Source organism: Rhipicephalus microplus, chromosome 4 (assembly GCF_043290135.1).
Source record: "Rhipicephalus microplus isolate Deutch F79 chromosome 4, USDA_Rmic, whole genome shotgun sequence".
NCBI classification, from domain to species: Eukaryota; Metazoa; Arthropoda; class Arachnida; order Ixodida; family Ixodidae; genus Rhipicephalus; species Rhipicephalus microplus.
Genome location: NC_134703.1, coordinates 140,880,317 through 140,895,847, shown reverse-complemented (window position 1 = coordinate 140,895,847; position 15,531 = coordinate 140,880,317). Strand labels below are relative to the sequence as shown.

Sequence of the window (15,531 nt, the reverse complement as noted above, 5' to 3'; positions counted from 1 at the left end):
GAATGGATGCTTGTGCGCGCACATTTATCCTTTGGTGAGGGAATTGTGTGCCTTCAGCTTTCACTGAAACGACAGTGTTAGTTGCCGGGCCCGCAAAAGTAACTTTTTTCTCTGCACCAGCCACTTTTGCAAAGAACACCACGTTTTTCATACATAGCTAGGTATAACAACTGGGACACTTGTTAGTTTGTACTCATTTATACCTGTCATTACGTATCGTGCATCGTTTTTGTTTAAACAGCACGTTATGTGTCAAGCGGTAAACGTTGTTAGTTCGCTGGACGTTTGGATCTGCTTGCCGTTCTCAGCGTTACACTCCAAGTTGTTGCTGTCGCATTTATTGCTTCGCCCTTGCAGCGAAACTGCAACTTTTTAAAAATTTTTAGGTATTTACTGCCTTTACCGCACAGCTGCATGCCCTCGGAGCCCGTAGATCGCTATCGCGTCGCTGCAACCGTGGTTTTGTGCGCGGCAGTAGCGGCAAACGGTAGTTCATTTTACAATCCCCATGCGATTGGCTGCGCACGCGCCTTCAAAACTGAGTCATTTTATGCCATCTACGATAGCATCTGCCGCAGTTTTGTTTGCAGAGTTTACAGAAAGCAGCGTTGCTTTGACTCGTTGAGCGCACACATTTGGGGTTCTGTCGGTTACGTCGTCGCCACACATAATCGTGTCAACAGCGACTGCTGTTTTGTCCACAGCGGTTGTGGCAACGACGATCACACGCAATGTAGAAGGCAGTCTGTGCGGCGGTCACACGTGTACTTCCAAAGCTCCGAGTACGCTGCTCTCAGCCTTTGTACGACGGTTTCCGTACTAAATTTCGTATCACCCACCGCGATTAGAAAATGAGTTCGGAGCATTCGAGTTGAGGCCCAATGAACATAGTAAAATTTGGCTGGCAAATTTCAAAAGTTTGTATCTGCCGTGGTTTCGCATCACTGAGATTACACTGTACGTTTACATGAATGCCCTTTATACTTATTTATAATAAAATGGGGTAGGTCTGACAAGCCTGGAGCGAATTGAGCTGCTTCTTTGTCAATGCGGCCAGATCACGCACAAAAATTTTGACTTCCGGAAGATTTTCATGAAAACCGTACAACCGGAAAAAGCGGTCGAAATCCAGGAGCCTCTCGGCCAATCTGGGAGACTTGGCAGGTGTGCTCTGTTATCAATAGCAGTGTTACTACGAAGATGCAGTGCTGCGTTGACCCTGTGTGAGAGCCCCAATAAGGCACAGCCCAGGCCGATTTTTCCGGCCTGAGCCCAGGCCGGCCCGAGAACTTCATGCTCCGGCCCGCCCGAGCCCGGCCCGCTGTTTTTAAATACGGCCCGTACCCGGCCTAGGCTTGAAAGGTTTAGGCCCAGCCCGTTTCAGCCAATTATGCCTGGAGCATAAACGAGGCACTGTCTGAAGCTTGGTAACTGTGATGATACTTGCCGCAAACAAGATAACTTCTAGACTATCTTGAGAACTTCTTTAAGGGTCATAAATTTAACTGGTATATTCTGTGTACTTTCGAATAATTACGCCCGCAACACCCTGTAGCTTTCTTTTGAGTAAAGATCAACACCATTCGCAGCTTCCTGGCATGTTTTGTTGCAGCGCTAGGCTTTCCACGAGCAGACCATGTAATTGGATCGTGTAGCATTATGTAACTTGAGAACTACTGAAGCTATCGTGATGAAACTGCATATTTCCCTATTCGAGACACTTACGAGTATGCATGCCAAATTTCATTGCTGTAGGTCAACAAATAAAAAAGTTTTAATTTCAATGCCACCTCCCCCCTTAATGTTTTTACTCTACTGTGGCAACACTGTCTTTAGGGCCCCAGATAACTACAGGGTAAATCTTTTATAAGTTTGTCAAGAAGGAAGTATACAATACACTCCAGTTCACCTTATACCAACCGAAGATAACAACCACAACTATGTTTTTATGGGACCAAACATTCGTGATTTCAGTCCTCACATGATGGCCCAAAATTGATTGGATGGAGTCAACAGCTTGATATAGATGATTGCCAAACAACACAATGTATCCAAAAACTTGATACACTTCACCATGACTAAACAAATTTGTTGCAGCCTTACTTTCGTGTCATTTATATACGTTATTTGTCTACCATTCAATGTAAATATTTCAATATCATAATGCACTGATTTTGGCTCTTCACACTTCACTTATTCCGCATCAAATGCCGGAGATCAAAGTGGTTTCCACTAGACTTTTCTATAGAGTGCGGCGGTTAAAATAACGATGCCTCTGAAGTGTGCAACACACAACTGGTGGCCCGTCACTTACCATGTCCGAGCTGATCTGGTGGCCTGTGGGGAGGAGGGCCCCCCATCACACGGATGGCGCCCTGCTCGGTGCGCACCAGGTGCATAGTACCACCCGGAGACACCATGGGCCCTCCTGGCCCCACAGGCAGCTGGCGCATCAGGTGCGGCCCGCCCGCCTGAGCCGGACCTGCCACCATGCCACTGGTGGGCCATCCTGCTGGACCACCCTGCATTTGGAGGTAACGCTGGCCGGGATTGCCCACAAGCTGGCCTGGGTTTACCTGCAACACGCACAACACACACACTGGACAGTTAGCTGTATTCAGCGTATTGTGTATTAGCCGAAGTTTCCTACCAGAATTCTCAAAAGAAATTAGGGAATTGTCACTGATCAATCACCTGCCATGGGAATGATGGCTAGAACTTGTGTTGCCCATTTTCATGCTTGCTTAAAATTTTCATGCACTTTCATTAACCTTACTGCCCTATTTCCATCTTTATTGACCTATTGAACCATCCCAAGTGGTAAATACCTTTACAATGCTATAAAAACATAATACTAAAAGCCACAATACTCTGTAGGTGCATAATCCTCGCAAATAGTTGCACCCATAGTGAAATGCAATGAAGACTGGTTAATTTGACCCCATTTATTTGGAGAATCGCATAATTCAGAAGAGTTCTCCGGTCCAAGGCAGCACACATATTGTTTCATTGCATCAAAATCTCGTTAATTCACTCATACTTTAATTAAACCCGGATAATTCCTTCAATCCTCAGCGTGCACAAAACATGAAGCGCCACAAAGGTGCGACACAAAGGAGATAAACAGCTTCGCGAACAGCCAAAACAGCCGTGGGCCTTCAGAAAGGCATGTGTGCTTATCACAGTCTTGCTGCAATCTCTTAATGAAATAACTTCGCTGCAACTGAGAACGAGGAAGAAAATCAAGAGTAGACAGGGTAGGGTGCCACCTATGCACCAGCTTTCCCACTGTTACAACCTACTATACCGTACTAATGTTGTTTAGGATGAAGTCTGCAATAGCTGCGGAAAACTTTAGTTTTTTAGAAGCTTGCTCGGCAGGATTCTTATACTCGCGCTTTTCCTTCGGCAGCCGACGTGTACACCAATATTACCAGTGTACACTTCTGTGATCGCCGCTCAAGGCCGCCGTTCCAATCGCCTTTCCGGTGATTCCAACAATGCTCATTATATGGCGCGCCAGTTTTCTATGGCCCATGCGCTCACCTCCCCGCGATTACGTGTACTACGTTCTCATGGCTTCGCAGGCACGGCAGCATGTGAAAACTTCCCTACAATTAGTGTTACGCACGAGTACGAATATCCTTGCAAGGCCCCTCACCTACTTGCTCTCAACCCCGTTGAAGAACGTCTGATAGCTCCATGACTGCCATTTGTGAGCGTAAAACATTTGACTTACGGCAGCGGCCAATATAGCATAAAGGGGCAAGTGGCTAACGTGCCGATCGACGTGGCCAAGACTGTGCAGTGCCGGCCGCAGAACGTGCCCAACAACGCAGCCTGCGACGTACACATAAAGTGTTGACTCGCTAACAAGCCTTCCTACAGAAACAGTCTCGCCGAGAAACGCCCCATGCACTTCCAAGCAAGCTCCTCTAACATCATTCGTTTTGTGGATATGATAGTGATTTTTTCATTTTACACTGTGCATGCGACCAATGTAGCAATGTGCTTGCTGCAATGTAATGAATGAACAACGAGCTGCCAGCAATTTTTCTGGGGGAAAAAATCTCACGTGTGCGCGGTGGTGTTGGTGGTAATGATATGCAATAAATGATGGCTTCACAGCCCATTTCGGCTTAAAAAAAGAAATGCTATTCGAAAAAAAAAAAGTATACAAGGGAAGCTGAAACACTTAAAAAAGAAAAGACTTTGAATCGTACAAGTACAGTTTGATTCCTGCTGAATTTGAAAAGCTACGTGAGAGTTCTCACAAATGAGTGCAATTAGCAGCTTTTAGCCCAAAAACAGAGGTGGTGGCTGCCGGGCTTCTTGAGATACCGAACGAATGTGGTGACGTCGTTCTCGGTATGCTGCGTCATCTGCAACAGCAGCCCTGCAAGAAGCATGGCCTTCTCAATTAATTTCGGCAACTCAACGTCACGAGTTAGTTAAGGAGGCCATGGTTGAAGATATGAGAGATGTTTGCTCATGTAGTGCTCGAAACATGAAACGAATTTCTCACTCTGCTTATGAAGTTTATTTCGGCAAAGCCACACTGTGTGTCGGCTACTAGCAAACATGGGTGTTGCGATGTGAGGGCTTTTGGCAGGCAGGCAGACCCAAACAGACTATTTTTGTTGCATGTTGTCTTGACACTAATGTTTTTAAACGGACCGACAACTGACCAGAAGGTGTGATTAGACCTAGTAGAAATGAAAAGACCAAAAAATATAGCCACACATTCTAGCATTTTTTTCGCATTGCGAGTAAGATTTATATTCTTAAATTGTACTTAAAAGTAACAAAAACGGTCATGTGGCCCAGCCTAGCCAAAGAGAATTGAAGCGGGATTATGAAAAATGGAATCGATCACTTTCCTGTATGTAGTTGCGTAAACTGAGACTGTCATGCGCACCAGTCATCAAAATTAGAGTACATGTATGATTTTGCAGCCTCGCTCAGTTCTGCACTGCTTACGATGCAAACGAAATTGCACCGTGTAAATCGGCGCTGCCGTCGTGGCCACCAGCGGACCAAGTCGAACCGCAGCGCATGTGCATGGAGGGCATGCATGCGCAGCAAACCACCCCACTTTACCATGAACCACTCTAGCACTCACTTTTTGCTGTATGTCAGTATACGACTTCATGTTTGCTGTAGATACAAAAATTCTGATTAAAAATGTTTCGCGGCATTTTCCGCTTTGCCATTTTGTGAGTAGACTCACAGACTAGTAAGCTTTCCGTTCCGCTAAAAAAATGGCACCATAAAAATTGGTTGTCAGTCGCTTTAAGAAGGCAAAACCCATTTATTTACATGCGACACATATTACAGTACAACCTAAAAATCATAATGTTGAAATTAAGTGAACTATGACAAGCTCAGGCTCAGTAAACAAACTGACCCGATTCAATCTGCACTTTCTTCTGGGAACAAAACTGGCATGTGCTTAGAAGTTGACAGAGAAGAGAGTCCGTGCCATCTACATCTATACACTTCGCCCCAAAGAGAATCGTTTTATGGTTTTATTAAAGAGCCAAGCTTATTTTCTGAAACTCGTTCGTCGCGATTCCACTACCCACAGATAATGTTTGTTCAAGCGCTGCTAGAGCCACTGAACGTCAAAATCAAACATATTTTCTCAACAAGTAACATTAATTTAGGCCTTCAGATAGAATTTGAGAATATTTACCCCTATAACGCGAAGCAAATGCCATTTAAGTATTTAAGTGATCGGATTTAAGATTACTTGGCACACGTGAACATAAACAACGTAGTTGCGGCTGATGCATCCGTATCAAATGAAAAGGCTGGGGCAGGTATCTTCTCGCGTTCCCTTGACTGGTCCTTTTCGGTTAGGCTTTTAGATTACACACCAATACTCATAGCAGAATTATTTGCTATTGTACTGGCACTGTGGAAACTTCCTTTGGGCGAATCAGAAGCAGTCGTAATTACAGATTCTTTTTCAGTATGTGCTGCTCTGTCTTCGGGAGCCAACCTAACACTTATGCATATGTTTCAACAACACATACCGACAAACTTGCAATAACTTCAGTTGTTATGGGTACCAGGCCATCGTGGCATATATCTCAATGAGATGGCGGATGCACTAGCCACAGTATCTCTTAGCGGTCCCCTTATGCCGACTTTGCCTGATACGGCTTACGCGACAGCAATAAGGTTTAGAAACCTCTGTTAGCGTGAAACCAACTCCTACTCAGGATAAATTTCATTTCGCACATCTAAGATGCCGATAGAATAGACAGTGGTGCGCAACGCGGCAATTGGAAGTTACTTATACCAGATTGCGTTGTAGAATTCCACAACTAAGTTATTATTTACGTAAAGTTGGTCTAAAGGCATCGCCTGTATGTCAGGTATGCGAAGAAATGAAAACGATAGATCATTCTTTTTATTCTGTTGCCGATATTCTTATCAGCGGAAAGATACCCATCCACTTGAAAAATTAGGATTAGAATTAAATGTGGCAGTAATTTTCTCGTTTGGCAGCATTAAATTAGGTTATAGCCACAGGGACGTCTGCTCTGGGGTATTTGACTACATAATTAAAACATAGTGATTGCCATGTTAGAGTGCCTTTTTTTTAATATATCATTCGTTTTGGATCCACCATTACCTCTGTCTCAAATCACATCTGACAGCCTGCATCGATCTTTGCTCAGATACACTTTTTTTTCGATTTTTTGGCTTTTCTTTCTATATACATATATATTTTTTTTCAGTCCGAAGTTACTTCGTGCTTGTAAAACCATAAGCCTTTTACTTAAAGATCCTGTCGCCTGGTTCTTGGCCGATCCCCCTTTGTGGGGTGTGCGCCAGAGTAACAAGGATCATCATCATCACCAACTTATTACCGTCAACACCTCACATGAGCTTTGCTTAGCTACGCTGGAAGTAGGCACCAGGAAAAAAACTAAACATGACCACTCGAAAACTTCCATTTTGCTAGCAAGAACCGTGAACAGAGCTCACATAACTACAATCCACATACTGCAAATGTTTTGAATCTGGATGGCTACTGAAAATGTGCCACTCACCGGATGCTGTTGTGGCATCGCCGGCAAAAGCGCAGCCTGGGGCATGACAGGTGCTGGCGCTCCAATGCTGTCATCAGGCGGGCCCGAGAGCACGTCGGCCTTGAGCCGCTCAAAGTCCACATCACTCAGCAGGGACGCTGTCGCAGCCTCTCCGCTCTGCTTTCGCTGCTCCCTCTTCTCTTGCTCGACCAGATCTTCGAGGAGCAAGGGCTGCTCCTGCAGCAACAGGGGCCGATGATCCCCAGGCGATGACCCGCCCATGGCCGGCCCCGGTATGGGCACGCTCGCTACCGGAGGACGCATGCCCGCCAGGGATCCCCTCAGGTGACTCATGGCAGGTCCCGGCATAGAGTGGGCCATCATGCGAACGCCCGGCATGGCAGTAGCACCACCCGCATAAGGCGGTGGTGGCCGCATCCCACGGAGGCCCGGGTGTTGGCCCGCCATAGTGAAGGAAGCTGTTGGCACCACGTTCATGGGTGGGCGATTCTCAAACATGGGCATCTTGGGCATCTGATGTTGCTGCTGCATGAGTTGCTGCTGCTGTTGATGCTGCTGCAACTGTCCTTGCTGCTGTTGCTGCTCTTGCTGCTGCGGTTGCGTAGGCTGCTGTTGCTGGTTCGAAGCACCGCCCTCTGTCGAGAACGTCGAAAAGCCTAAAGTAGATGGCTTATGGTCCTCCGTCTTGCGCTCTTCCTGCTTGACCATAGGCTCCTGTTTGACACCCCCACCTCCCTGAGGCATGGCTGCATCGTCATCCTTTGTGTCCGTTTCCTGACGCCCCACCTCGTCCAGGTCGTCTTCTTTGTCGTCCAAGTCAAGGTGCTCGTCGAGGATGTTGCTTTTCTCTCCTTCTCCTACAAAGGCTCGATCCAGCTCCGGATCAGCATACTCGAGAATATTAAAATCGTTTCCAAGACCTGAAAGCGAAAAAAGAAATAATGTAAGCAAACTAAAGAGAGTTCTCCCAGCGCAACACTGTGCTTTGAAAACTATTTTTTGTTGTTGTTGTAACTCTTGATCAATTTTGATTAAGGATGCAGAGTTTATGTATGCTTGTGTGTAGATTTCTAATATGGAATTAGTAATTACTCTTGTAGTGTAGCATGTAGCTTTTTAAGGTATCAGACATTTAGTGGCCATTAGAGAGCATAATTTTTCTTACACTAAGACCTACAATCAACATATCACAATAATCTAGAATGAAAACTCTATGCAATCAAACAAAAATGGGTGTTCTAAACCTATTTAACATTAGTACTGCTATATGACAATACAAACAATTGTTAACTTTAACAAGGTTCATCGGTCTCCAAGCCCACTAAAGCCCCCACTCAAAGCCCCTATTACCACTCAACTCACCTAGCAGTTCGTCATCGTCCAGATCATCCTCCATGTCACCACCACCATCATCAGGTTCTTCAGTGCCCTGTGCCTCAACTTCTTTCACCAAGTCCCCAGCCGTCTTTTTCTTGGCTGGCTGCGTTTGCAGGGTCTCCGAGCCCGCATTGGCGCCAGCAGCAGACGAAGCAGCATCAGTGCTACTCATACCACCAGCTCGGACAGGTTGCTGAGGCTGCTGCTGTTGCTGCTGTTGAAATTGCTGCTGTTGTGGCTGCTGGTGTTGAGGAGGCTGCTGGGGTGGCTCGGGCATGCCACTCTGACCTGGCTGGCCTTCTCCTGACATAATGCTTCCCACCATGCTCTGTTGCTGTGAAGCGCCTTGGGCAGAGAAGGTGCCACCCTGGATAAGGTTCCCTTCCTTGGACAGCATAGCACCGTCAGGAAATCCCGAGGATGGCGGTCGGAACATGGCTGATCTGGGCCCTACAGAGGGGTACAGGCAATGTCAGCTCAGGCACACATACAAGAAAACAACACCATACTTGACTGCAGTGACAACTGTTTTTTCAAAGGAGTTATGGAGCAAAAACACAAACATTTCAGACTTTAGTGCTGCCAATGGTCTCCTGTATGTAAAACAGACGTTTTTTTTTAGACATCAACAGACTTGCAAAGCGCTTGTAAGTTCTTAGCTATGTTGTGAATGAAATAGCAAGAAAAAGCAAATGTTGCACAGTGAGGCAAAGGGGCCTCATAATGTTGCTCATGGATGCAAAAATATGAGAGGGAAACTCAGTGGCACAAATGGTGCGACAAAATGCTGGTAACCCGCTCCTGCAGTTATTGGTCCTAAGCAGAACACATGACAAACAGTGCAATACTGAGCAAAGCTATTTAGTTCACACTTCCTTAATTTTAGTCTTTAAATAATTTGAATATAGTGACACTTATTTTACACAGACCCCAGCAAGCATACCCTTTTGATGAATTTTTATTTTACACATATCCCCACGTCAGTTAATAATATCCGAGTGTAAGAAGTGCGAAAACCCAACATATAATGATAAATGCAAAGATGAAGCCCCCTAGTATAGTAGGACTACAATCACGCAAGCATGTAACCTTGCGAGTGTTCACCTAGGCTCCCATTTGGTGCCTTGCTGTGCTGGCAGTGGCGTGGCACCGGTGAATAACGAGCACAAACAAACATTGGCAAAGTGAAACACTTGTGTCACATTGCTCCCCACCCCACCCCCCACAATAGACGAAAACTCCAAGTAAACTCGAGGCTCACCTTGCATGTGCTGTGGCGGAATGCCTAAGTGCTGCGCCTGCATGGCTGCCGCTCGCTGTTGCTCAAACTGCTCGAGGCGGTTCAGAGGAAGTCTCTGCAGCTGCTGCTGCTGGTGTGGGTGCATCTGATTCGGCCACTGCTGCCGGCGTAAAACCTCTTGCCGATGCTGCATCATCATGCGGAGCCGCAGCTCGTTGAGCTGCGGTCGCACAGCTCCTGGCTGCTGTGGCTGCTGTTGCTGGAGGTCTCTTGGCTCAGACGGCATGCTGCCGTGCGGGAAACTCGGCTGGCCAGGATGAAGTTGCTGGGCTGGCTGTTGTGCCTGCTGCTGTGCGAGTTGCTTGTGCTGTAGCTGCTGTTGCTGCAACTGCAGTTGCTGCTGCTGTTGCAGCTGTTGCTGCGACTGTAACTGCTGCTGTTGGGGGGGCAGGGATTTCTGTTGCTGCTGCAGTTGCAGTTGCAATTGCTGCTGTTGCTGCTCAACGGATGCCATGCCTGCGTGCAAGACAACCGTCGCTGGGATGCAGAAGGCTTTCCTTCTATGCAGTCATATGTACACCACAACAGCGCCAATACTGTCACATGAAATGTTAGAGAAGGACAACATACTGGCCAATCTCTGACCAACTTACTCTTCATCGTGACAAATGGAGACTAAGATGTACAGATTTGTTTCCTTTCTTTTTTCTGATACCAAAGGGAAATCCATCGATCATGAAGTGCACAGCTAAGGTATCAGGTCGAGTTAATCCTCAAAGAGAAATCCATCGCGCATGAAGTGCACAGCTAAAATATCAAGTCGAGTTAATCCTCTAAACGCCAAAACTTACCGTAACAAAACTTGCGACACAAAGAAATACAGTAAACTACCAGTCGAACTCTGTTAAGACAAATTTTTGTTTCAGACGAACAACACGGGAGTGTTTCTTTGGTTTCCCGTAGACTCAATGCAAAAAAAAAAAAAAAAAAAAAATCTGCTTAAGACAAACTGCATAACAGGCATCTTCTGTAAAGGCGAACCATTGCAGTGGCCGAAAATGGCGGGGATTCTGGCGAACAAGGGAAATCAAAATGGAAAAAAAAAGCACTTTCTGGTGCAAAGACTCAAAGCGAATCGAAAGCAAGTTGGGGAGGGAGAAAGCCTGATAGGTGGGAAAGAAAGGTCAGCGCATAAAGCTGGTATGTCCCTCATAACTAGCCTGTAGGTGATGAAAGCGCCAGCCTTAACAGCAAAGAAAGCAACAAAAAGCGTTCGTCCTTTCATATTCTTCTTGAGTTCTTAAATTCCCCAACAGGAGTACAGTAGAGAACAGAAGAACACAACAGCTTAGCTAGAGGGAAAAACGCAAAGGAAAAGTGGCGAAAAAAGCCAAATGGAAGTGAAAACGGGAACAAATATTTTCTGTGCATTGTAATCAGACGTATTCGCGAGCGCATCGTCGTTCTGCCGTTGCCTAAGAACATGCACCCGACACATCCCATCGGTCAGCGCAACAGGCGCGCCCAAGACCTTGAAAAGGAATTCGGCAATAGCAAAGACACAGTTTACGTGGACGCGGCCCGTTACGACTGCCACCGCGGCTTCGCGGTCGCGATCACGGATCATGTAGGAACTTGCGTCACAAATGCGACGATAGGCACGGAAGAGACGGAGGCGGCCGAAGAAGCTGCCATAGCCCTCGCGATAGCCACCACGGACGCCAAGGTGATAATAGGCGACTCGCAGGCGGCGATACGCAACTATGCCAGCGGCCGGATCTCCCGCGAAGCGGCCCGCATTCTCTAAATTCACGAACGCAACATCTGCCGCAAAGACGACAGTTTCCTCGTATGGACCCCCGCCCACACGGACCCTCCGCTTGCGGGCAACGCGACTGCCCACGCCGCGGCTCGAGGACTTACACGCCGAGCTGCGACACCTGCCGACAGTCCCGATGTCTTGCACACTTCGACAGCGATGCGGGAATGGACGTGGGGGGATCGCATGACAACTTTCAGAGACATCACGCAACACTACAGACTGAACAGATGCAAATATCCACCACCCCACGCCAAACTAAACAAGAAACAGCAGGTTGCCTGAAGACAACAACAGACACACACGTACCCGAATCCGGTGATCTTTCGCCTCTGCTACCCAGGCATTTAACGTCCGACGCGTGTAAGGCGTGCGGAGCCAGAGCGACGCTGCAGCACATGCTGTGGAAGTGTACCGGCAACGCGCAGCAGTCCCCTACGAACCCGGTAGACATGGCAGTCTCGAACCGCGAGGCGCGATGGGAGGCGGCTCTGCTCAGCCACGACCTTGCCGATCAACTGTGGGCCGTCCGGCAAGCCCAGGATGCCGCCCGGGTCCAAGGACTCGAGGCCATCACCTAGGCCGGGGTGCTTGTAGCCCCAGCCCGCTCAATGACGCCGGACATGTTCAATAAAGTTTTTACTCACTCACTTGTAATCATATAAAACTGTAAACCGCATATGCGGCACTAGCACTCCCATCAGAGGAGTCAAATGCATTGTTTTCATCGTCACACAATGGCGCCTGAGCACATGTTGTGGCCAATTCGCGTCGTTTTGCATAGGGCCTGTGCGCGTCATATCTGTTGTGAGGGTGGCCGAGAGAGGGTGTTACGTGACGGCATCATCATCATCGGGACTTGGCCGAGAGAGGGCACTACATGATGGCACCATCATCATCATTGGGACTGGGAGTTGTGGGGGTTGCGTGTGTGGGGAAGAGGGGGGTTCGGCCTGGTTGGGGAGAGTGGCAAGTCGTAGCGGTGTGTTGTGCGCGATTTAGGGTTAGCGCATGACAAGTGGGGGCCCATCCAGGATGGCTTCAGGCCTGAAAACAGCAGCGGACGACATGCCTAGGCTCCAAGGTGTCGTTGAAGAGCTGTTGCTGGGCACCGACGGCTCCGCCATGGAGCGCGGACGAATCACGGCGGTTGTGCGCGATCAAGTGATGGCGACGCTGCAGCCCACAGCTCCGCACGTGGGAGCATGGACTGTGAACGCTAACACTGGCGCGGTCCCTCAGGCCATCGACGACTCTGCGCCTCGGCTCGCCACTGCGCACCTCCCTCGCTGCTCCGGTGCTACAGACTTGCAGTCGCTGGAGGAGTTTCTTGAACGCCTGGAAAACTTCTGCCTCGTGATGGCGGTCGCCGCCGATAAGAGACTGACTCATGTGGTACCGACTGCTCTCGAGGGCGGCGCGAAGTTGTGATTGATTGATTGATTTGTGGGGTTTAACGTCCCAAAACCACCATATGATTATGAGAGACGCCGTAGTGGAGGGCTACGGAAATTTTGACCACCTGGGGTTCTTTAACGTGCACCCAAATCTGAGCACACGGGCCTACAACATTTCTGCCTCCATCGGAAATGCAGCCACCGCAGCCGGGATTCGATCCCTCGACCTGCGGGTCAGCTGCCGAGTACCTTAGCCACTAGACCACCGCGGCGGGGCAGCGCGAAGTTGTGGTGGCGGTTCGTGCGCGGGTTGGACTCGTGGGAGCAATCCACTGCCACCTTCCGCTTCGAGTTCTCGTCGATTGACGCAAAGCTTCGCCTGAAGGTTGAGCTCGAACAGCGCATGCAGCACCCGGAAGAGAATTCGAAGGAGTTTATTTATGCGATCGCTACGTTTTACGACCGCATCGGGGAAGAGGTCTCCGAAGCCGAGAAGGTGCAGCGCGTACTGAGGCAGATGCACCCTCAGTTGCAAGATTTGGCAGAGGGGCATGCCTACAACCTCGCCGAGTTGGTGAAGGCAGCCGACGGCCTAATGGAGCGGGCTTGGCGTCGCCTCCAGTACAGTCCACCGCCACTTCCGAGCAACCAAGTAGCCAGAGATCTGGCGTTCCGCCCTAGCCAGGCCCCCGACCATCGCTCACTGCCGCAGCCGAACACTATGGCGATGACGTCGTTCGCTTCGTTTGCTGCTGCCCCACCGGTACCGCCGACTTATCATTGGCCACTGCATCCAGCTGCGCTAGACCCGTCATACTGCCCCCGGCAGTACTCGTGCGACACAGTGCCTCCGTTCTCACCCTACGGGCCGGGACCGATGCCGCGGCAGGAGCCCACGAGTGGAGCAATGCGTGTGCAGTGCAATCGCTGTGGTGGATTCGGCCACATATCTCGTAACTGTGCCACGGGTCGACGAACGGGGCCACCCGTTTGCTTCCGCTGCCAGCGGTCGGGTCACCTGCAAGCACAGTGCCCGGGAAACCAGTGGCGTTAGGTGCTGCCCCAGCGAGCACCTACGGCAGTGCGCACCAAGTAGCAACCACAGCCGGTGGCAAAGAGCCCCTTATGAACGTCCATATCAGGTCGCCGACGTTCAAGGCCCTGCTAGACACAGGCTCAAGTGTAAGCTTCTTCAGACCGCACGCCGCCGCGGCGGCCCAAGCTTCTCCAAACCGAAGGCAGACGTACGCGTGCTGCGTTTGGCATCAGGCTGGTCGCAGTCAACCATGTCTCTGAAGTGTCAGATTGAGTGGGCTGCCGGTTGCCGCAGACAGCAGTTTTTGTGCGTTCCTGACCTGTGCCGTGACATTGTCCTTGGTAGGGATTTCCTGACGACGAGTGGCATCTCTCTGCACGTGTCACTTGGTGGGTGGACTGTCGGCACAGAACCACAAAGAATTGTGCCCTTTGTCAAGGCCGTTAAGAAACAGCCAGAGGCAGTGGAGGATTTTGGAGACAGTCTGTGCTGCATTTTTTGCTGAGGGCGATGCCAGTGTGTGTGCCAGTGTGCCGGAGGCGGCTGCAGCCTGCAATGTGATCATTCCCGGCCAGTCGTCGGACCTAGACCCACGCATGAAACACGTTTTAGAAGAGTTTAGTGAAATCTTCACCACCACTCCCGGCTGCACAACCCTGGCAGAGCATCGCATAGACACGGGAGACAACCCACCTGTTCGATGCAAACTGCGACTAGTGAATGCCAAGAAGCAGGCCATCATGAACAACTGCTTTCAAGATCTGCTGGCACAGAATCTCATCCACCCTAGCCAGAGTCAGCATGCCAGTGCTCCAGTCCTGGTTGAGAAGAAATCTGGTGGCTACCGCATGGCTGTGGATTACCGCCAGCTGAACGCACGCACTAAGGTGCCAGTCTACCCCATGCCCAGGACTGATTGGTTGCTGGCACAGCTGGAACGAGCCAGGTGGTTCTCAAGTTTTGATCTTTCACAGGGTTTTTTTAAATCCCTGTTCAAAAGCAGGATATTCCAAAGACAGCGTTCATTTGCCATCGGAGAACCTTCGAGTTCACGAGAATGCCCTTTGGAGTTGCCGGAGGTCCTGCCACGTTCCAGACCCTGATGGACCAACTACTGGAGGGAATCAATCAGCAGTTTGCCATGGCGTTTCTCGATGACGTCCTGGTGTATTCGGAGACCCTAGAGGGCCATCTTGAGCATGTTCGGGAGGTGTTGAAGCGAATAAGTTCAGCACAGCTGACCATTAACCCAGAGAAGGTGCACGTGTGCTGTCAATACCTGAAATTCCTTGGCCATGAAATATCGCTCGGGCAGTGTAGGCCGGACAAGGAAAAAGAGCGTGCTGTGCTGGACTATCCTCAACCAACAACACCCAAACAGCTGCAGGCCTTCCTGGGACTAGCAGGCTATTACAGAGGGTTTATACCTCAGTTTTCTCTCACTGCACGTCCACTCACAGAACTCCTTAAGAAAAAACAACGTTGGCGGTGGGAGCTGGAGCAAGAGGAAGCTTTTAGAGCACTTAAGCAGTCCCTGGCCGACGATGTCGTTGTAAACTTGCCAGACCTCAACAGACCATTCGTAATGGAAACAGACG

General features: G+C 49.3%; 1 protein-coding gene across 7 annotated transcripts in view; it reads right to left on the bottom strand.

The window, feature by feature from the left end:
* The window catches only part of LOC119172383 (uncharacterized), a 296,020-nt gene that overhangs the window by 123,513 nt on the left and 156,976 nt on the right, over positions 1–15,531 (bottom strand). For all 7 annotated transcript variants that reach the window (XM_075893680.1, XM_075893684.1, XM_037423449.2 and 4 more), the window contains 4 exons: positions 9,703–10,197; positions 8,427–8,891; positions 7,065–7,984; positions 2,315–2,576 (listed from right to left, as the gene is read on the bottom strand). In XM_075893680.1, the coding sequence (XP_075749795.1) occupies positions 2,315–2,576; positions 7,065–7,984; positions 8,427–8,891; positions 9,703–10,197 (2,142 nt within the window). The remainder of the gene's footprint in view (positions 1–2,314; positions 2,577–7,064; positions 7,985–8,426; positions 8,892–9,702; positions 10,198–15,531) is intronic.